At 37.1% G+C, this 23,459-nt stretch overlaps 1 protein-coding gene across 3 annotated transcripts in view; it reads left to right on the top strand.

The window, feature by feature from the left end:
* Positions 1-23,459, top strand: part of PPP1R1C (protein phosphatase 1 regulatory inhibitor subunit 1C) — a gene marked incomplete at both ends in the record, with an annotated part of 128,731 nt that overhangs the window by 64,022 nt on the left and 41,250 nt on the right. For 2 of the 3 annotated variants that reach the window (XM_082658398.1, XM_082658397.1), the window contains 2 exons: positions 6,301-6,338; positions 8,317-8,377. The exons of the other annotated variant lie outside the window; for it this stretch is intronic. In XM_082658398.1, coding sequence (XP_082514524.1) covers positions 6,301-6,338; positions 8,317-8,377 — 99 coding nt within the window. The remainder of the gene's footprint in view (positions 1-6,300; positions 6,339-8,316; positions 8,378-23,459) is intronic. 3 annotated transcript variants of the gene reach the window in all.

Genomic DNA, 23,459 nt, shown 5'->3' with positions numbered 1-23,459 from the left:
AGCCATGGCTGCTGAGCCTGCGCGTCTGTAGCCTGTGCTCCACAACGGGAGAGCACACAACAGTGAGAGGCCCACGTACCACAAAAAACAAAAAAACAAGACCTGTATATATGCTGTCTACAAGAGACCCACTTCAGACCGAGGGACACAGACGGACTGAAAGTGAGGGGATGGAAAAAGATATTCCATGCAAATGGAAATCAAAAGAAAGCTGGAGTAGCAATACTCATATCAGACAAAATAGACTTTAAAACAAAGACTATCACAAGAGACAAAGAAGGACACTACATAATGATCAAGGGATCCATCCAAGATATAACAACTGTAAATATTTATGCACCGAACACAGGAGCACCTCAATACATAAGACAAATACTAACAGCCATAAAAGAGGAAATTGACAGTAACACAATCATAGTAGGGGACTTGAACACCCCACTTTAACCATTGGACAGATCATCCAAAATGGAGATAAATAAGAAACACAAGCTTTGAATGACACATTAAACAAGATGGACTTAATTGATACTTATAGAACATTCCATCCCAAAACAACAGAATATACTTTCTTCTCAAGTGCGAATGGAACATTCTCCAGGATAGATCATATCTTGGGTCACAAATCAAGCCTTGGTAAATTTAAGAAAACTGAAATCATATCAAGTATCTCTTCTGACCACGACGCTACGAGACTACATATCAATTACAGGAAAAAATCGGTAAAAAATACAAACACATGGAGGCTAAACAATACACTACTTAATAACCAAGAGACCACTGAAGAAATCACAGAGGAAATCAAAAAATACCTAGAGACAAATGACAATGAAAACACGACAACCCAAAACCTATGGGATGCAGCAAAAGCAGTTCTAAGAGGGAAGTTTATAGCAATACAATCCTACCTTAAGAAACAAGAAATATCTCAAATAAACAACCTAACCTTAACCTAAAGCAATTAGAGAAAGAACAACAAAAGACCCTCAAAGCAGAAGGAAAGAAATTATAAAGATCAGATCAGAAATAAATGAAAAAGAAATGAAGGAAACAACAGCAAAGATCAATAAAACTAAAAGGTAGTTCTTTGAGAAGATAAACAAAATTGATAAACCATTAGCCAGACGCATCAAGAAAAACAGGGAGAAGACTCAAGTCAATAGAATTTGAAATGAAAAAGGAGAAGTAAAAACTGACACTGCAGAAATACAAAGAATCATGAGAGATTACTACAAGCAAACTATATGCCAATAAAATGGACAACCTGGAAGAAATGGACAAATTCTCAAAAATGCACAACCTTCCGAGATTGAACCAGGAAGAAATAGAAAATATGAACAGACCAATCACAAGCACTGAAATTGAAACTGTGATTAAAAATCTTCTAACAAACAAAAGCCCAAGACCAGATGGCTTCACAGGCGAATTCTATCAAACATTTAGAGAAGAGCTAACACCTATCCTTCTCAAACTCTACCAAAATATAGCAGAGGGAGGAACACTCCCAAACTCATTCTACGAGGCCACCATCACCCCGATACCAAAACCAAACAAAGATGTCACAAAAAAAGAAAACTACAGACCAATATCACTGATAAACACAGATGCACATATCCTCAACAAAATACTAGCAAACAGAATCCAACAGCACACTAAAAGAGTCATACACCTGGATCAAGTGGGGTTTACCCCAGGAATGCAAGGATTCTTCAATATATGCAAATCAATCAACATGATACACCATATTAACAAATTGAAGGAGAAAAAGCATACAATCATCTCAGTAGATGCGGAAAAAGCTTTCGACAAAAGTCAACACCTATTTATGATAAAAACCCTCCAGAAAGCAGGCATAGAGGGAACTTTCCTCAACATAATAAAGGCCATATATGACAAACGCACTGCCAACATTGTTCTCAATGGTGAAAAACTGAAAATATTTCCACTAAGATCAGGAAGAAGACAAGGTGGACACTCTAATCACTATTATTCAACACAGTTTTGGAAGTTTTAGCCACAGCAATCAGAGAAGAAAAAGAAATAAAAGGAATCCAAATTGGAAAAAAAGAAGTAAAGCTGTCACTGTTTGCAGATGACATGATACTATACACAGAGAATCCTAAGGATGCTGCCAGAAAACTACTAGAGCTAATCAATGAATTTGGTAAAGTAGCAGGACAGAAAATTAATGCACAGAAATCTCTTGCATTCCTACACACTAATGATGAAAAATCTGAAAGTAGAATTAAGAAAACACTCCCATTTACCACTGCAAAAAAAAGAATAAAATACTTAGGAATAAACCTACCTAAGGAGACAAAAGACCTGTATGCAGAAAATTATAAGACACTGATGAAAGAAATTAAAGATGATACAAATAGATGAAGAGATATACCATGTTCTTGGTTTGGAAAAATCAACATTGTGAAAATGACTATACTACCCAAAGCAATCTACATATACAATGCAATCCCTATCAAACTACCACTGGCAGTTTTCACAGAACTAGAACAAAAAATTTCACAATCTGTATGGAAACATAAAAGACCCCGAATAGCCAAAGCAATCTCGAGAAAGAAAAATGGATCTGGAGGAATCAGGCTCCTGGACTTCAGACTATACTACAAAGCTACAGTAATCAAGACAGTATGGTACTGGCACAAAAACAGAAATATAGATCAATGGAACAGCATAGAAGGCCCAGAGATAAACCCACTCATATACGGTCACCTTATCTTTGATAAAGGAGGCAGGAATGTACAGTGGAGAAAGGACAGCCTCTTCAATAAGTGGTGCTGGGAAAAATGGACAGGTACATGTAGAAGTATGAGATTAGAACACTCCCTAACACCATACACAAAAGTAAACTCATAATGGATTAAAGACCTAAATGTAAGGCCAGAAACTATCAAACTCTTAGAGGAAAACATAGGCAGAACACTCTATGACATAAATCACAGCAAGATCCTTTTTGACCCACCCCCTAGAGAAATGGAAATAAAAACAAAAATAAACAAATGGGACCTAATGAAACTTCAAAGCTTTTGCACAGCAAAGGAAACCATAAACAAGACAAAAGACAACCTTCAGAATGGGAGAAAATAATTGCAAATGAAGCAACTGACAAAGGATTAACCTCCAAAATTTACAAGCAGCTCATGCAGCTCAATAACAAATAAACAAACAACCCAATCCAAAAATGGGCAGAAGACCTAAACAGACATTTCTCCAAAGACGATATACAGAGTGCCAGCAAACACATGAAAGAATGCTCAACATCATTAATCATTAGAGAAATGCAAATCAAAACTACAATGCAGTATCATCTCACACCAGTCAGAATGGGCATCACTAAAAAATCTACAAACAATAAATGCTGGAGAGAATGTGGAGGAAAGGGGAACCCTCATACATTGTTGGTGGGAATGTAAATTGATACAGCCACTATGCAGACCAGTATGGAGGTTCCTTAAGAAACTTAAAGTAGAACTACCATATGACCCATCAATCCCACTACTGGCCATATACCCTGAGAAAACCATAATTCAAAAAGAGTCAGGTACCACAGTGTTCATTGCAGCTCTATTTACAATAGCCAGGACATGGAAGCAACCTAAGTGTCCATCAACAGATGAATGGATAAAGAAGATGTAGCACATATATACAGTGGAATATTACTCAGCCATAAAAAGAAACTTAACTGAATTATTTGTAATGAGGTGGATGGACCTAGAGTCTGTCATACAGAGTGAAGTAAGTCAGAAAGTGAAAAACAAATACCGTATGCTAACACATATATATGGAATCTAAAAAAAAAAAAAAAAATAGTGGTCATGAAGAGCCTAGGGGTAAGACAGGAATAAAGACACAGACCTACTAGAGAATGGACTTGAGGACACGGTGAGCAGAAAGGGTAAGCTAGGACAAAGTGAGAGAGTGGTAATGTATATATAGACATATATACACTATCATATGTAAAATAGACAGCTAGTGGGAAGCAGTCGCATAGCACAGGGAGATCAGCTCTGTGCTTTATGAACAGCTAGAAAGGTTGGATAGGGAGGGTGGGAGGGAGGGAGACGCAAGAGGGGGGAGATATGGGGATATATGTATATGTATAACTGATTCACTTTGTTATAAAGCAAGAACTAACACACCATTGTAAAGCAATTATACTCCAATAAAAATGTTTAAAAAAAAAAGACTTAATTTGTGGCCTTACATACGGTCTCTCCTGGAAAAAGTTTCCATGTACATTTGAAAAGACTATGTGTGCGATTGTAATTGGTAGAATCTTCTATATATGTCTATTAGATATATTTGATTTATTAAGTTTTTAAGTCTTCTGTTTCCCTGCTTATCTTCTTTCTGGTTGCTCTACCCATTATTGAGAGTGGGGTATTGAAGTCTCCAACTATTACTGCAGAACAGTTTATTTCTCTGTTCAGTTCTGTTAGTTTTGCCTCAGATACTTTGATGGTCTGTTGTTAGGTAGACAAATGTTTATAATTTTTATATATCTTCTTTCTGTATTGAAACTTTTCTTAATATATGTCTTCTTTGTCTCATAACTTTTTTTGATTTGAAGTCTATTTTGTCTGATATTAGTATAGTCACCCTGCTCTCTTTTGGTTTCTATTTGCATAGAATTGTTTTTTCTAACCTTTGACTTTTACCCTATTTGTATATTTGGATCTAAAGTGAGTCTCTTGTAGGTAGTACATATTGGATCATATGATCTTATCTATTTTGCTAATCTTGGTCTTTTGAAGATTTTAATCTGTTTACATTTAAAGTAACTAATAAGACTTCCTTCTGTCATTTTGCTATTTGTTTCCTATATGACTTATAGCTTTTTTGTCCCTCATTTCCTGAATTCCTGTCTTCCTTTATGCTTACTTTTAAAAAATATGTATTTATTTATTTTTGGCTGCGTCGTGTCTTAGTTGCCACACACGGGATCTTTCATTGTGGCATGCAGGCTTCTCTCTAGTTGTGGCACCCGGGCTCTCTAGTTGTGGCTTGTGTGCTTGTAGTTGTGGTGCACAGGCTTAGTTGCCCCATGGTATGTGGGATCTTAGTTCCCTGATCCGGGATGTACCTGCATCCCCTGCATTGGAAGGCAGATTCTTCACCACTGGACCACCAGGGAAGCCCCATGTTTAGTTAATTTTTTGTAGTGAATTGTTTAAATTTCTTTCTCATTTCCTTTTGTGTACATTCTATAGCTGTTTTCTTTGTAGTTACAATGGGGATTACATTTAAAACCCTAAATTTATAACACTTTAATTTGAATTTATACTAGTTTAACTTCAATAACATACAAACACTCTTCTTTTACACCTGTCCCAACCCCTTATGGTTATTTATATCACAAAATTACATCCTTATACATTATGTACCCAAAAACATAAACTAATAATTCTTTAAATTCACTAGCCTCTTAAATTATGTAGAGAACAAAATGCGGAGTTACAAACCAAAGTTACAATTATACTCGCTTTTAGACATTCTTTCATGAATGTCTCGTTCAGTATTTAAACCATGGCATCAATCTCTCAGCTGTGGGACTAACCTAAAAGTGAGGAACGGTCAACTGGGTCTAGAAGCCAAGAGGCAGAATCCATGCAAAGTAGGTGAGGAGGTAGGAAAGAAGCCCAGCCCAGAATGTCCTCGCTCTGTGGAAGGGGAGTATGTGAGCACCTCTTCCTCCTCTCTCCCCTTCCTCACAACTGTTTTTTTTACACAGACTACGTGGAAGTTGCCCTAGAAGTGTTACAAAAAATATTTCTGATAAAGTTACTGATTCTTTCCAGGGGCATATAGAAAAGAGGGTGCCTCTTTTAGAGTCAGTGATTGGGCTGAGCAGAAAAATAGGTTTGTTCTGCTTACTGGCAAACTTAAGGAAAATTGACAGAGGCTACAGTTAATAGACAGTGCTGCAAAATCCATGAGGAGAGAAGGTTGTTTACGCCTTAGCACTGTGAGGTTGATGATGCCAACGGTTGTTCTAGGAGGCATTTCTCTGGTCCCCCTTCCGGACTGCTGGAAGTTGGGCAATTTGGAATTTCAGGAGGGATGCTTTTTTATTGCCTTTTTTAAACCTGTGGGAGAGGGTTATCTCAGAAGGAAACTATTTCTTTCTGCCTCCCACTGCCCTCTCAGCCACTAGACTAAGCCATGGATATTGTATAAGCATAAGGCAATTATTAAATCATTCTGTTCCATGTTATTGAAAATTTAATGTGCATATTACAAGGAAAAATATCAACTTTCTAATAATTACACCTACTTCTCTTGCAGAAATAGATGACAAGAGAGTGACCAACACACAAGCAGAAGTAAGTTTTCTTATACTCTGTATAAATATGTGTCCAACCAACTAAAAACACTACCAGTTTGATCTGATGTGATATAAAATATGGTATCAATATAACTGTGTTGTAAAAACTATTTGATTTGCTTTCCCCTACTGAACAAACAGTAAAATGGTGTCATAAAATCTCCACCTCTAGGTTACCCTTGATTCTCCACCTATGAAATACTAACCCCTGGAAAAACTTCTAAAATAAACTACTGATTTTAGAGGCAAGATATGGTATTGATAATTTCAATGTAGTGACTGGTTGTGTATGACCATCACAGGTTGGGACAGCCAATGTTGGAACCCTGGAACAAGAAGGTGGGGGACAGACACCTCTTAAGGGTCCTCTGGTGTGTGGAGCCAAGAGCAGATCCTGAGGCCAGTCTCCACATACACATGTAGGAGTTCAGATTGAAAATATGAACCAGGGACGGGGGGCCTAGGGGAGCTGATAACATAGGATACACAGAATACAAGAAAATGAGCAAACTTGTGCCCAGAAATGGAACAAATATTGAGTAGGACTCATGCAGACTTGATACTCAATTCCCATGGCCACATGAGTAGGCATCTAGCAAAACTCAGTGGAAAATGTAGAAAGAACAAAATACCAGAAAGTATCTCTCAAGACTTTTCTAAAAATTTAATGAGATTGTAAATGTTAAATGCTTTGAAAACTAAACTCTTACATAAATATAATTTTTATTAGTTAGTAAGTTTTACCACTGTTACTAAACAAACCAACTTTTCTGTAGAATTAATTTTCTACTTAATCTTTGAATATGTATATGGAAATAAACATATAAGAAAACCTGGAAGTGAATGCTTCTTAAAATCAACCAAATGTGACAGAATACAGCAGAGGTACAACAGAAGGCTCAATCATCCACACACGTATACTAATGTAGAGTTGCCCTGCCTGCATCTGTGCATAAGAGACTGGTATCAAAACACTCTATGTTGCAGAAATTTGCTTGTACCATTTGCTTTGATTGATATGGATTTGGTAACTATTTGGTTGAATTTTTTACTTTTTAATAGGTTGTTTTTGCATCAGCTAAATACCAACATCTTGATGACTCCTTTGAGGGCAATTAAGCTTTAGTACATATGAGTAAAGATGCCTTAAGCTCTATTTACAACTTCATGAAACAGTTTCTAGTTTTCTTCAGACTCTGTACATATGTTCTTTCTAATATGCATGGAAAGCCTAGAACAATCCTCAAAAAGTATCTTGTAACTATTTATACCTGAACTTTCCAAAGCAAAAATAATTGCTCCAGACACTAAAACTCCTGCCTTTGACACACTGAAATATAAGTAGACACACCATTAAAAAGGAGTCTTTGACATAATCTGATCGAGGTGTAGACCACATATATATATAATTTATTATAATAAGTAATGCCTTATACATATATAAATATCTATTTCTACCTAAACTTTAAATATTATTATTGTGGTTCTGACCCTGAAATATGTTCCTCTGTTCCAATTTGTATCATTTTTAGTGCAAAAATTTCTGCCTCAATAAATTAATTCTGATCCAGTGTGCTTAAGAGTATTAAGCAGCAGTTTTGTTAGGAGAGAGCTTTTGAACATGTAAAAGAATATTACCTCAACATTGTAATTCCAAGGAAATGGAGCTATTAGATTGAACATCTCAATTCCATAGGATTATAGACTGATATTACTTAGCAAGGACTCTCATTAACCCTCCAGAACCACTGACAATCCTATGAACAGATATAATTATACCATGGACATAGCTTTTGGAGTATATTTTGTCCTGGGACTTATGCTTTTCTCTAAAATGGAAAGGATTGGTACTATCTCTTTCTTTCTTTCTTTTTAAAATAAACTAATGTTACTAGGTGTTTATTTCCCTCAAAGGGCTGATGACACTGTACTTTTTATCCAAATATAAGACTTATTACTTTTTTCTCTCTATCCAGTCACAGAATGCATCCCCTAAGCAAAGGAAGCAGAGCGTGTACACACCACCCGCCATGAAAGGTACTGTTCATGTACTGTTTCCGGTTGTTGTGAGTGCTGAGTTCATGGATGGCAGGCAGGCTGTTCTCAGGTGCCTTATACCTGCTTATAAGCTAGATCTATCTTACTGAAAGTCACATTACTGACTTTCAGTAACATATGTTATTTGAAACCTAGTTTCATCAAGAGTGAAATAGGTGAAGAAGGGACAACTAGCGATGTCTCAAAATCTCAGTCTGGAAATTCAGATTTTCCAAAATACTGACAAAAGTTTTCTTTTACCCTTCCTCACATGTTTTCCCTGAAGAGATTTTTCTAGAATCCCTAATTACTCTTGCAAGTGTTGGCAGATGATTACCTTTTTTTCCTTAGCTTAAGCAAAGTATGTCTTGAATTTCAGACAGATACAGATACAGTAAAGTGTTGCTTCACTGCCCTGTGTCAGGAGCAGTTCTAAGAAACCCAGTCAAACAGCTATTAGCTGTACATGTAACAGCTGTTGAAATAGCAACTAAGAATGCTAGCTCAGATTCTGGTGTTCTCCCAGAATCTCCACCCCTCCCCCACCAAATTAGAACTGCAAAAAGAACATCTAAGTGTATCAGAATTTTGACCAACATCAATTCCAGAGAAGGTTTCTTTTATTTCTCACACAACAGTATTCCTAACATGAGGCAGAGTGTGTCCAATCTAGTTGCTCGTGTTCCAGCCTGGCACTTGGGCTGTTGGCCCAGTGACTCATCATGCTGTCGTACAGCTCGGTTTCAACTACAGGAGAGGCCAGCTGAACAGCTTCCTCTGGAGTCTAGAGAGATGTCTAAATTGGGAGTGAAATTTTCCATGCTGTATGCTCTCTAGATTTGGGGCTTCTCTCTGAAAGAGAGGTGGGACATAAGGGGACACATTAATAGCTACTTTCCATAAACTTCTGTCCTGTGCAGCTATAAAATACAATGTTTGCTTGTTCATAAGACTGCAGTAAATAATGCAGTCATCAGCATTGTAGTTAATTCCAGGGTAATTATTGAGGCTATCAGGCATCCCTTTCTCAAGATCAGTGTAATCATTTTTGAAGGTATTTTCCCTCTTGTAAGTCATCTTGTACTTTTAAAACACATCAGTTTTGGCATGAATGGGTCCCAAAGAAAGATACATGTTCACTCATTTAATAATTTCCTCTGTTCTATTTTGGGTTAGCTTAACTAAATAAAGACTGTTCTCATGTTCTTTAGAGAATAACAGCATTATTTTTAAAGGAAAAATCTTAAAATCAAGGCCCCAAAGGCTCATGGTTTTTATACTTAGCTCTCAAATGTAAGAATGTGGGATGCTAACGTTTAGGGAAGTTAGTCATATTGTATATTTTTACCCATAACCTTACTACTGTTGAGCCCTCCAAGATGGCCATTCAATGATAATCATTTTTGGTCATGAGTTAAAGGCTTGAGAAAGCACAGTAATTCTTTCATGAGGCTATTCGGGTATAATTACAAGCCACTTAGGTCCTCATTTATTACCTGTAAATACTTAGCAAAGTCGCCTGCTACTGATAAAAGAGTAAAGAGAGCTAAATCCACATATTTTATTCAGTCTACCTGTCCCTTAGAGCTAGAAATGAATATTTTGGGACAAAATTAAGCAATGGTAACATATGGTGCATTGTAAGCAAATTAAGAAGCTTCAATCATAAAAAAGATGAATTAGAAAGCAAATGTTATTGAAATGCAAAATCAATAATAACAACTGCTCTGAAATGTATAATTCTTCAGACTGCAGTGGAATATGCAATTATTGAATGTAAAAAATGTTTGCTAGGAGAGCAAAGTAGCACCAGATATGATTAATAGTTCTGAAAGAAATCACTCTGACCAAATGGCCAACTAGAGCTTCATGAATGACCCAGTGAGTAGCTGATTAGTAAAACAAAACAACTAGCTAGACTCCTTCCTTCTTCTCTTGTATTAGGTAGTGAGGAGTTACTGGATATACAGGCCTATACCCAGGAGAGAGATGCTACATTCTGCCTACGCCATTTCAATAAATGCCCAGACAGACTAGTCTCCCAGCTCCTACATTCATTTATTTTTCCCTCTTTCAGTTACTATGGTATTTATGGCTCCACCAGCTCTCAGAAAACAGAGACATGTCCAGATCACCTCTTGTGATGAAGGCTTTATGAAGGTGCATGGGTAGGTAGGGGGTAAGAAATAGAGCGAGGAAACCATTTTAACAGGTACACTGTCAGGACTGATAGGCTGATCACCTCCAAATTCATATCTGCAGCCATAACTTATCTCCTGAACCTCAGACTCCCATTTCTAACTAGCTACCAAATTTCTTCACCTGAATGAATGACATTCATTGAAACTTCTCAAATTTAATATGTCCAAAACCAAACTCATTGGTTCTTTTTTGGGTTTTCCCCATCTCAATAAATCTTATTCAGCTGTTGAGAACAAAAACCTTTGCATAATCCTTGACTGCTCCCCCTTACCCAATCCATCATCTACTCCTGTTGGTGCTAATTTCAAGATGTACCCCTTCTCTATTTTCCATATCTTCCACTGCTACTACCTTGTGCGACCACCATTGTTTCTTGCCTGGGCTGCTGAAGTAGCCTCCTTACTGCTCTCCTGCTTCTGCTCTTGACCCTCTACAATTGAGTCTCCACACACAAACCAGAGTAATTCCTCTAACGCACAAATGTGATCATGCCACCCCCTTGATCAAAATCCTAAAAAACTTCCTGTTGCATTCAGAATAAAATGAAAAATCCCATCACGGCTTACAAGTCCCTGAATGAGCTGCACTGTCCTTTCTCCTTGATCTTACCTCCTTTCACACTGCCCCTTGTTCATCAGGGTTCAATGTCATGGACTTTTTCGGTTTATAAACATCTCAAACACACTTCTGTATCACAGCATTTGTACTTTCCACTTTCTCTGCTTGAGAAGCTCTTTACCCAGTGGCCTCACAGATGACTCAGTTCCCTCCTCAGAAAGGTCTTCATTTCCTGATAACTGCCCATCCTACCATCACTATCCATGTCCTCATAACACTGCCTTAATTTTTTCCATGGCACTCATCATTATGTACCTAGAATGAGGGGTCCATGACAACAGTTTTGTTCATTTGATATTCCCAGCACTTAGTACAGTTTCTGGCACATAATAGGTGCTCAATAAAAACTTGTTGAATAAATGAACTGTAATGAACTGGGGAATCCAGCTACATTGTCATCTGCTGGGAAGAGGATGTCCCTTAAACCTTGTTCTACTAATGGTCATACTTGTGACTCTGCTTCTGTTTCTCTTTGCTTCTCTCTCTGCTTGATCCCCCTTTAACTCTTATGTTCTTACTTATCCGTATGCTTCTGTTTTTCTTTTTCCCACTCCCTTCCCCTCTAGTCAAAGAGAAAATCTGATTTGGAAAATTAGTTACCATCCAGAATGATGCATCAATTTGGCTGGATTCTTAAGAGAGGTTATCTCATGGACCACTGGAACCATTAGGTGGTTGCCTCTGGCTAGAGCCTCGTTCCTCCAACAGTTAGTTTCTGGCCAAGATAGCAGCATCGTGGGAAACAAACTTGGCAATGTAAATAGAAGAATCTGGAGATGGCTCTCTTCCTTCAGAGATGCTTCATGACTTGATCAGAACATTTACTCTTAGAAAGTAATAGTAGAATTAGTTCTTGGTCTTGCCATCTTTCTAGTCATAACATTATAGTCATTCAAAGTTGTCAAGTTTAAAGATTAACTAGTACAACTATCTAGTGATGCATCAAACATCACTTCCATTTTTTCCACTGCATCTAACCTCAGGGTATTAGATTGGCTATGTTCTCTTGAAGGTTCTAATATATTAGGCTTGGGCTGTAGCCAAATAATCAGAAGTTCCAGGTGATTCTGCTGTAGCAAGTCTAAAAATTGACCAGACTCCAGATATCCAATCATCTATCTAACATGTCTTTCTTATGTCATAGGTTGAATAAATGAAATGAAATCTCATGGAAATCAAAGATCATGAGATCAAAATTAGCATGTTCAAAACTGACCTTCTGATCTCCACAGCAAATCAATTTGTCCTTCATGTTCCCCTTCTCAGAAAGGTGCTTATTCCTGAGTTCTGGGGGTCTCCAAGGACTCTCTCTCTCTCCTTCACTCTCTTCATTAGTAGAGCACCAGGTCTTGTGGATTGCGCCCCATTAGTTCCTCTCCCACCTTCCCCTCTTCTATCTCCAATGTCACCATCACAATTCAAGTCACATTCATTTCTTTGCCAGGATATAAAAGGTTACTCTCCATTCAGTCTCTTTCCTCTACTTCCCATCTGTTTTCTATACTGTACCCAAAGTGAACTTCTTAAAAACCGGATGTGATTATGCCACTTCCTTGGTTAAAACTCTTCAATAGCTCCTCACTGCCCTTAGACAAAACTCCTATTCCAGAGCAAAGTTTAGAAAGCGTACTGCCCTGTGGCTCCAATATGCCTCTCCTCTCCTTACCCACTAGGTCCCAGCCACAGTGGCATTCTGCCAACTTCTAAATGCAACAAGCTCTTTCCTGAAGAGTCTGCATACATTCTTCTTCTAGAATATTCTCCCTTGCCTCCTTCTTGTCCTCATTCTTTATTTGCTTAGTTCCTACTTATCATTCAAGCCCTGTCCTTAAAGGTCAGATCCTGAAAGGAGCTTTCCCTAACCCTCCATTCTAAATTATGTGTAGCTATGAACTCTCTATTAATAGTTACACATTCTCTATAGTTCTTTCATTGCAAGTAATCACAATGTTCAATTATATATTAAGTGTCTGTCTCTCCAACTACACCAGAAGTGATCTACATGGCAGCAGTGACAGTGCCTATTTTGTTTATTACCTTATCTGCAGGGCTTAACACAATGCTTGAGACATAAGCAGTGCTTATACATATACTTTTAAGTAATTTTTTTAAATGTACCCAACACTACTGATGGTGAATGAATCATTTCCTTAGGGTGCTTACCTTCTCTCCGGTCTATTAGAAAGATCTTTTCTCTATTGAAATTTATATTCATGGATTCTTTTCTATATCTTGTTGCTATTTGTGATAAATTTAAAAATGACAACTATCTGAATATTTCAAGACATCTATCAGGTCCTTGCCTCACCCCTAATTTCTCTCTTTCCAGGTTAAAACATTTCAATGTCAATTATGCCTGTCCTTTCACATTCACTCCTGATCTCCTAATAAGCTTTACTTTGCCTATATCACTCTAGAAGTACATCATTCAAAATCAACTTATATTTAAGGAGTGGTCTGACCAGAAGAGAATGGAGACTTCAATTATGCCTGTCACCTCCTTCATTCCAGATAATTTAACTCCATTAATGCGACCCCAAATTGTACTAGCTTTCTCTGGCAGCCATATACATTGGTGACAAATAGTGAGCTTACCATAAATTCAAAACTTCCAAGCCTTTTTCATGTACTGCTTTAAAGCCACATTATTTATAATGTATAGCTCATTTAAAAATTATGTCTTTTCTTAACCAAAAAGCAAGACAGTGCTATCATTCCAATTCACTTTCATCTTCTTAGAGTCAGACTGTCACATGAACATGTCATATTTCATATCACGATTCCATCATCTATTTTATTTTCCATTATCTCAATTGTTTGTCATCCATAGGTTATATAAATTTATCTCTGATATTTTTATCCACATCTGTAATAGACGTATCAAACAGAACAGGGCAAAGAAAGGCCTGCAGCACACATATCTCTCTCTAGTTGACACTGGTCCCCCTGAAGGCCATCATTCAACCAGTTATGAAATAGACTTATTATGTCAAGATTACATCCCTTAAAACCAGAGGATATTATAAACTCTCATTAGATACATTATGATATTTCAGATATGGTGTGCTGACCACATTTTTTCATCTCTATAGATGAGTCATAAATTTGTAATATATATTATGCATAAAAAATCACAAGTTGAAGGTTGCATAGAAAACAGACTTATTTTTCCATTACCCTGTGTGATATAGTGCTTTATAATTATGTAAATAGAAAGTTCTGAGGATTATCAGAAAAATGATAGCTGACTACTGAATACCCATGTGATTTCTCTGGTGTTTATATGGTGGTCAGCCCTGTAATTTACAGAACAGCCAATTAAATTATTGTTGGATAGCTTGAATCATGTTTTCAGAAAAGCAAAGTAGGTTTGAATCTTGGGGCAGGAAATGGCTGACTCATTTCCACCCCCATTTTGTGTGTGTGTGTGTTTTACTGGAAGGCAAATGCCTTCAGTTGAAGACAGCAAAGCAAGGGCTATCGATTTAAAAGGAAACCTGAACACGAAACAAAGCAGCTGACTGAAAAACAGCTTTGTAGAGCAGGTCTATTAGTATTACATTACCATTCTTAATGTATAACAAGTCAGATTTTTCATGGACTTCTGAAAAACATCTTCTTCCTCTCATCCTTCATAATTTCTTTGCTACTTCAGTGTCCAGAGATTGTTCTTCTGACATGCCCAGTATGTCTTCTCTGAATGCTTACAGCATTGTAACTCCTACATTTTTTTCCTCCAAGGACGGTGTGATCTTGATATTTTATCTCAGTTTAGCCTCTTTTCATAATAAAGCAATAAATGTAAATAAGGAAGAGCCCAGGGAAGGAAATAAATCAAACTGGCCCAATAAAAAGTCTAACATGGATTTTGGAGGATGGTAGGTGACAGTGACAAAGATGTGCCATGTAATATTAACTGAAGGATAATCTTCAAATCAGGGAAAGCTGTTGATCGTAGTAATGTAATGGGACCCAGCAGGAAAAGACGTGGACATTGTGGGGGAAGCAATCAGTGTTCAAACCTCAGTGACACCACTTGTTAACTGTTCAACTTCAGCAAGTCAATGATTTTAACCTGTCTCTTCTCTCATTAGTTAAATAGAGGTGATACCCACCACACAGGCCTGTTGTGGGGACAAAATGAAACAATATGTGTAAAGAGCATGCTTAGAAAAGGCACACAATATGTAAGATCTATTTTGAGTAATTATTTGAATCCTGGATTAAGAGGCAGGTACACTCCTCCTCGTTTCCCCTGAGGCTGCAGAAAGGAGGAATGAAGTCCTGGGGAGAGACCAAGGAGGGATGGAAGGTCTTGGAGATGAATAAAATCCCTGCCAGAGCTTTGCTCTCATCCCAGTAGGAACTGAAGAGTCAGGGCTAAAGGTGCCTGATCCTAATAAGCATGTGGACAACCAAACCTTGCAACACTCACTCCACTTTTATTTGTACCAATCTCAGGTAGATTTGTGGAGTTGATCTTTGACCTTTCACTTCCTTTGTAACAAAACCCTGCTTTGCTTCATTCACCTGCCTCCTCCTCTCAGACACCCAGCCCCTCTTTTCCCAGCTAACTAACAGCCCTCTCAGAGGTATTGATATTTAATCAATCTCATATTTCAAAAAAGCCTAAGAAAGTGGTGTTTAATGGTAAATTTGGGGGTGCTAAAGAAGATCATACAATAAACATTTCTAGCCAGGGGGATGTGTAGGAAATCATATAAATTCAGCCTATAATTAGGCAATGTAGGTAGGTTAACAATGATTATATAGAACTATGATCAAATCACTCTTCCTGAGTTTGAAACCTCTTATAATTGTGCTGAAAAAAAAAATTCTCAAAAGGAATAGACTAGCCATAGTATCCTGTTTTCATCACCCCCTGCATGTTGAAAAGTCAGGGAGAGAAGGTAGCAAGATCTTTTAGCTTCGCATCAGGCCGTCTCCACATTGCATTCCTTTTTTTTTATAACATTTCTGTCCCTCTGTGGTTGTTCTTCAGGTATTCATCACATTTGCCTTTCTAAATCTTGGCTTTTATGTTTGTGCTGGCCTGGTTTACGTACTGTGTAGGGTGGGGTTTATTATTTATGCAACTCAAGAAACACTTTAACAGATTTCTAGATAACAAAGAACATTCTAAATATATACAAGTCTTGCCTTAAAAAAAAAAAAACCACCAAATATGCTTCTATTTCCAGATCCACTTCCTTCACTTCTCTTCAATTTCTTTCACTAAGTTCTATGTTCATCTTTCCTCATATCTTTGAATTCAGAAGGTGGGGTCAGATTGGAGAACTGATCTGAGAATGTATCTTTCTTTTTTGGGGGGGGGGATTGTATTGTATGTGCATTATATATATATTTTATATATATATATATAATATATATTTAATAGATCTCCATTGAAGTATAATTGCTTCACAATACTGTGTTAGTTTCTGTTGCACAAAGTGAATCAGCCATATGCATACATATGTCCCCATGTGGTGCCAATTAAACTTTGAAAAGGAGACCACTCTTCATCAATATGGTTCCATTCAGGTGTCTGTATATATTTACACCTATTTTAAGCTTAATCTTTTAAATGTATCAATACATTCCTCTGTTTAAATAACATACAACTTTTAAAATTGCTTCCTATCTTAGAAGTAGGGGAAGAGATGAACTTTTGTATTTGGTTGGAACAGATAAATCAAGACCCAGTGTCTCTAGGTTTCTCCCAAGTCTGCAAATGGTAAAATTCAGTTGCATAAGCACTAAAAATGTACCGCCACACATCACATATGAGCCTCCACTGTGTATCGAGCATGGCCTTAAAGTGGTGTGGCTGCAGAGATGAAAGGCAAAATCCGCACCTTCTAGGAGACCAGTCTGGAGGAAGCAACACACAAGTGGACAGGCAGAGCACACCATGGTAAGTCCTTGTACAGGGATTTAAGCAGAGTTATCGGGGATGTGAGGAAACCCACGCCGTCTGGGGGACCAGAAGGTAAGGCCTTTCAGATCACAGAAGGAAGAGTCATGTTTACACGTGTCTGCAGAGTTAAATGGACTGGGTCATGGAAAAGTGGAACACACATCTCACCATTTTCATTCCTCCTGCTCATACAAACTTCCAAAGCATTTAAGATGATACCATAATGTAGACAGTTAAATCCTACATGGATCATCACCAAGTACTTTGCTGCCATGCAAAGTCTAAAAAGGCCCTACTTATGGACTACATAGACATCACTTTCCAATGCATTTGGAAATCCTTGTGCATTTGATTCCATTTTTAAAAGTCTGGTTCATGTCTTTGTCTTTCCTCTTAATAATATTACTTTTAACAGAGTAAGTTCCAACTCAAATTATACTATTTTAAAAATAAAATTTATATTTTAGAACAGTTTTAGATTTATAGGAAAATTGTGATAATACAGAGTTTCCATATATGCTATATCTAGTTTTTTCTATGATATATACCTTATATTAATATGGTACATTTGTTACTTACCAAACCAATATTGATCCATTATTATTAACTAAAGTCCATGTTTTATTCATATTTGTGTAGTTTTTGCCTAATGTCCTTTTTCTGATCTAGGAACACATCCAGGATACCACCTTACATTTAGTTATCACATTTCCTTAGGTTTCTCTTGCTTTTGACAGTTTCTTAGACTTTCCTTGTTTTTGATGACCTTGACAGTTTTGAGGAGTACTGGTCAGGTATTTTCTGGAATATCCCTCTATTGGGATTTGTCTGATGTTTTTCTCATGACTAGACTGGGGTTGTGGGTTCTGGGGAGAAAGACTATAGATATAAAGTGACCATTTCATCAAATGGTATCAAGGGTACAAGCTATCAATCTGATTTATCACTGTTGACGTTGACCTTGATCACCTGGTTGAGGGAGTGTTCGCCAGTTCTCCCCACTGCAGAGGTACTGGTTTTTTTACCCCCTTTCCATATTTCATTCTCTGGAAGGAAATCACCATGTGTAGCTCACACTCAAGGAGTGGGAAGTTAGACTCCACCTCCTTGAAAAAAATGTATCTACATAAAATTATTTTGTAAATATAAATTTTTTGGAATAAATTCCAATAAATAACTATTTGGAATTCATTTTGCACAGAACATTTGTCTCTGCTCCTCCATTTTTTTACATTTATTCAATCATTTATTTTTACCAGTATGGACTCATGGATATTTATTTAATACTCTGGGTTATAACTCAGTACTACTTTATTTTGTTGCTCACACCATTACTGTGGGGTTTTTTTTTGTTTGTTTTAGCATATTCTTACTTTCTGGTGCTACAAGATACTCCAGGCTCATTTGTATATCTTCTACCCCAGTCTTACAGAATCAGACATTTCTCTAAGAAGCCCTCAAATTACAATTTTTATTTGAGTCAGTATACTGTAAAACATGTGTTTGCATCAGTATATAGTTACTAAAAATAGAGAAGTCTATCGCTTGCTCTGCTGAAATGTATGTGCATTATATCCATTAGTGTTTAGGAGGGTTAATGACACACTATTGGCATACTAAGACGTACACACTCCATCCTTATTAACGCTAATGGGAGTCCAGGAAGAAAAAACAATGCCTATAAGTAGAATAGGCAGATGTTGTCTATATGGGCTTGCCTTCCTTCATTTAATACCTAATACAGTGTTCCCTTATGTTTTCTGGGATGAGATATGTATTGCCTCTTTATAAAGATGCCGAATTGGGAATAGGTTTGCAGCCTTCTTGGAGATTGGCTATTTGCTTTACTTAAATCAAAGATTTTAAAAAGTAATGTGTAAACACCCTATATTTGTGTAGTGCTTCAACATAAACTGTGTTTTTGTATAGCTAATTTGTTTTTTACAGGAAACTATGTAAGGTAAGCAGAATCTTTCATTTTAGAGGAAAGTGAGGCTCACAGAAGAGAGCAGGGTTCCCATGTTTAATGTCATGCTCCTTTACAAGGCCAAATTGTGACATGAGCTTTTTTTGCTTTTCTGTTGGAATAGTCAGTATTTTTCCCATTTACCCATCTATCCTATTTGCCCTAATTAAAATCTAAAGATCCTTCAGTCTTATAACTTAGTGAAGTTTTTACAAAATCTTTTATACAAAAGTTCCTACAAGATGCTTAGTACTCTTGTTTTTAATAATTTTTATATTTTGAACTCACATTATAGGTCCATATGTAATAACAATGGACTTAAACAATGGATTAAGTCTGCTTTAATCTTCTCTCTCTCCAATCTGCCTTTCCCCACCTCCGACAGCTGACCACACAAATCTAACCCTGTGACTTTTTGATTACAACCCTTCAAATGTGCACCCATTCCTTTATGACAAGGCCCTGGAAATAATTTGCAGGGCTGTTTACGATCTGGCCCCTCCTACCTGTCTAGCCCCACCTCCTACCACAGCTTCCTTTAATCTCAGGCTGCAGCAATGCAGAGCTGCATTAAGTTCCTCAAAAACAATGCGTGGTTTCTCGCCTCCACATTTGTTCTGTAGCTTCATTTGCACAGATGTCCTCTCTCTGAGCCCCCACTTCTAAATCCTTTGAGCTGTGCTCCTTTGAGACTCAGAATGCATTATACCTATCTATTTGTGTGTATGGGTAATCCCTTCTAGCTAGACTGAATTCCTTGGAAACAGGGCCAATGTCTTATTTGTCTTTCAGGAGTATTCTTATGTCTTCCATTTGTATTGCTGAGGACTCTTAGTAAACACTGAATCAGTGACTGAATAACCTTTCTGATTTAAAAATGAATGTCAGTTTAACGGTTTAATTTTAGCCGTATTGAAACAAATTACAAATTGCTGATGTGTATTTCAGTCACTCATTCATTTACTCTCTCACCCTCACTCATTCATTCTACAAACATTTACAAAATGCTTACTATCTGCCAGGCAGGTCATGTATTAGGCTCTTTTGGTTGAGGATGAGCTAAATACAGTCCTTGTCTATAGGAAACAACATAGTCAAATGGAAAAGAAAGCTGTGTAAAACAATAATAAGTTCCATAAGACTGATGTGGACAATGTTATTTGAGTATGGAAGAGGAACCCACTAGCTCTCCCTGTCACAGATAGCAAAGACTTCGCAGGAGAAATGAACTTCATCTGTTAGTTGAGGGATGAGTAAGATTTTCATAGAGAAGCCCGTGGTGTGGATTCCAGACAAAGGGTTGAGCAGCTGCAGAGGCACAGAAGCCAAAGGCAGGTAAACCCGGAACACTGTGGCTGGGGGTGAGGCCTGTGGAGGAGGGAACACGGAGAGATGCTGGGGACTGGTCAAAGGTCCTGTGTGCCATGTGCTCAGGAGCTGAAATTTTGTCTGGAGAAAACAGAGCACTTTTGGACAATTCTTAAGATTACTTGGTATGTTACCTTGTTCTCTTGAGTGCTTTGAAAATATTAGGAAGAGGGAAAAGGATTAAGAAGTTGATTCAGAGTTAATTTTTAAAAATTAGTCTACCCTAGATTTTATTTGCCTCAGTTCATCTGCCTGTTTCCACTGCTCTTATTTATAGAAGATGGCTAACAGCTAGCACCAACTTCTTTTTCTCTTGCTTTAATGCATTTTGACTTTCTATTTATGAGCTGTGAGAAGTTGAAATACTCATCAGATTATCTTCCAAAATAAATTAATGGAAATCCAATTAGGAATATAAAATAAATATATATTTATTATATATTTATTATATTTATTATATATATTATATAACATATATATATTATATGTTATAAAATAAAAATGTCAAGATAAATTGAAGACTTGGTTCTTAGTGGGGCAAATTTAAGGTAGGATTACATTCTTACATTCTTACAAACTTGTACTGGCTTATGAAACTTTTCTAAACATTCTCCCTTTTAAAACCTTATATTCTTGTCTGATCACAAGACTGCTTTAAGAACAGTTTCATTAATTCCTTTCTCAACAGGTCCTCATGACAAAATATCCCACGTTTCAGTTGTCAGAACAGGCTGCATTCTTTCTGTGGAGTGTGTATTTTTGGAACAGTAAAGATATCAGCATTGCTGCCAATCAGTATACAAATACTTATTAAACTTGAACTCTATGCAAAGCTCTGAGCCACGTGTTAAATAAATGAACTACCAAGTTTTAAAACACTCTAGGTCAAATTCTGAAAATTTTCAATTTTTTCATTAAGAGACAAAAACATCAAACAGAAGTAAGAGTGTCCAAAGATTAGTTTCAGGGAATTACTAGGCCCACGTGTTGAAAATTACATGATAAGCACTGCATTTATGATCTGTGTTCTATATCTCTTTCTGGTGTAATTACCAACAGGAGCCATGTTGTGCTTTCCTTATCTTTGATAGGAAGCCAAAGCCACCTTTTTTTTTTTCTTGACAGAAATTTTATTCACTGCATTCTTGAGTAAGTTTGTAAGATTTTATTCTCAAGACCAAACTTAAAATGATCTTATTGACTTTCAACAAGCTATCTTAGAGCAAGGTTCTCATATGTTTCCCTCAATATAACAAGACAATCTCAGCTTTAAATACAGATGGACTAGAATTGATAAAGGACTTTGGGGGTTGGAAATGGCATCATTTTGCCCCTTCTGGATCCGAGGCCATTGCTAAGTCTATTATTAAATATTTAATTCTTAAAAGCATACTGGTCCCCCTAGGCCCTGGCAGTCTAGAGGCAAATAAAGGAAGTAAGCTGTAGAAGTAACAATTAAAATGATTGGCAGAGATGTATGAGCTAGCTGTCTGAGGAGGGAAGAAGCAGAAACGCCATAAATTTACACAGTTACCTCACTGTGTAGGACAAGATGACCAAAACACTGACCTGGAATCACTCAGAAAAAAAAGTTGTACTATTTTTAATGTAACATGCATTTTAAAAGGCAGGAAACTGAAAGTATGCAATGAAAGATTTTAAATCCTACCTTTTTTTTTTTTAGAGTTCCTACTCAGTGCAGTATGTACGTCACAGTGCATGAAAATACAAGTGTGAATGCCCTCTCATTCTTTTTCTGAAGACTTTTAAAAAAATTTTTATTGGAGTATAGTTGCTTTACAATGTTGTGTCAGTTTCTACTGTACAGCAAAGTGAATCAGCTATACGTATACATATATCCCCACTTTTTTGGATTTCCTCCCCATTTAGGTCACCACAGAGCAATGAGTAAAGTTCCCTGTGCTATACAGTAGGTCCTCGTTAGTTATCTATTTTATACATAGTATCAATAGTGTTTATATGTCAATCCCAATCTCCCAATTCATCCCACCTCCCTCCCTCCCCCGTTGGTATCCAAATGTTTGTTCTCTACGTCTGTGTCTCTATTTCTACCTTGTAAATAAGACCATTGATACCAGTTGTTTCAGATTTCACATATATGCGTTAATATACGATATTTGTTTTTCTCTTTCTGACTTCACTCTGTATGACAGTCTCTGGGTCCATCCACGTCTCTACAAATAACCCAATTTCGTTCCTTTTTATGGCTGAGTAATATTCCATTGTATATATGTACCACAGCTTCTTTATCCATTCATCTGTCAGTGGACATTTAGGTTTCTCCAAGACCTAGATATTGTAAATAGTGCTGCAATGAACACTGGGGTGCATGTGTCTTTTTGAATTATGGTTTTCTCTGGGTATATGCCCAGTAGTGGGATTGCTTGGTCATATGGTAGTTCTATTTTTAGTTTTTAAAGGAACCTCCATACTGTTCTCCATAGTGGCTGTATCAATTTATATCCCCACCAACAGTGCAAGAGGGTTCTCTTTTCTCTACACCCTCTCCAGCATTTACTGTTTGTAGATTTTGTGATGATGGCCATTCTGACCGGTGTGAGGTGATATCTCATTGTAGTTTTGATTTGCATTTCTCTAATAATTAGTGATGTTGAGCATTTTTTCATGTTTGTTGGCCACCTGTATATCTTCTTTGGAGAAATGTCTATTTAGGTCTTCTGTCCACTTTTTGATTGGGTTGTTTGTTTTTTTGATATTGAGCTGCACGAGCTGTTCGTATATTTTGGAGATTAATCCTTTGTCAGTTGCTTCATTTGCAAAGATTTTCTCCCATTCTCAGGGTTGTCTTTTTGAAAGCAATGACGCCCACTCTTACAATCTTCTACAGTGGCCAAAGGGTTAGGGAGGGTGTGAACGACGGGAAATGGGAAAAGGTCTCAAGCTCAGTGGCTCATAAACTGGTGTTCCAGTCATTCAAGAACATTAAGAAGGATGCAAAAACAAACTTGGTCTATTTAGAAGTTTTG

Source organism: Grampus griseus (genome assembly GCF_964374135.1).
Source record: "Grampus griseus genome assembly, chromosome: 7".
Lineage (NCBI taxonomy): Eukaryota > Metazoa > Chordata > Mammalia > Artiodactyla > Delphinidae > Grampus > Grampus griseus.
This window is presented reverse-complemented; position numbering and strand designations above follow the sequence as displayed.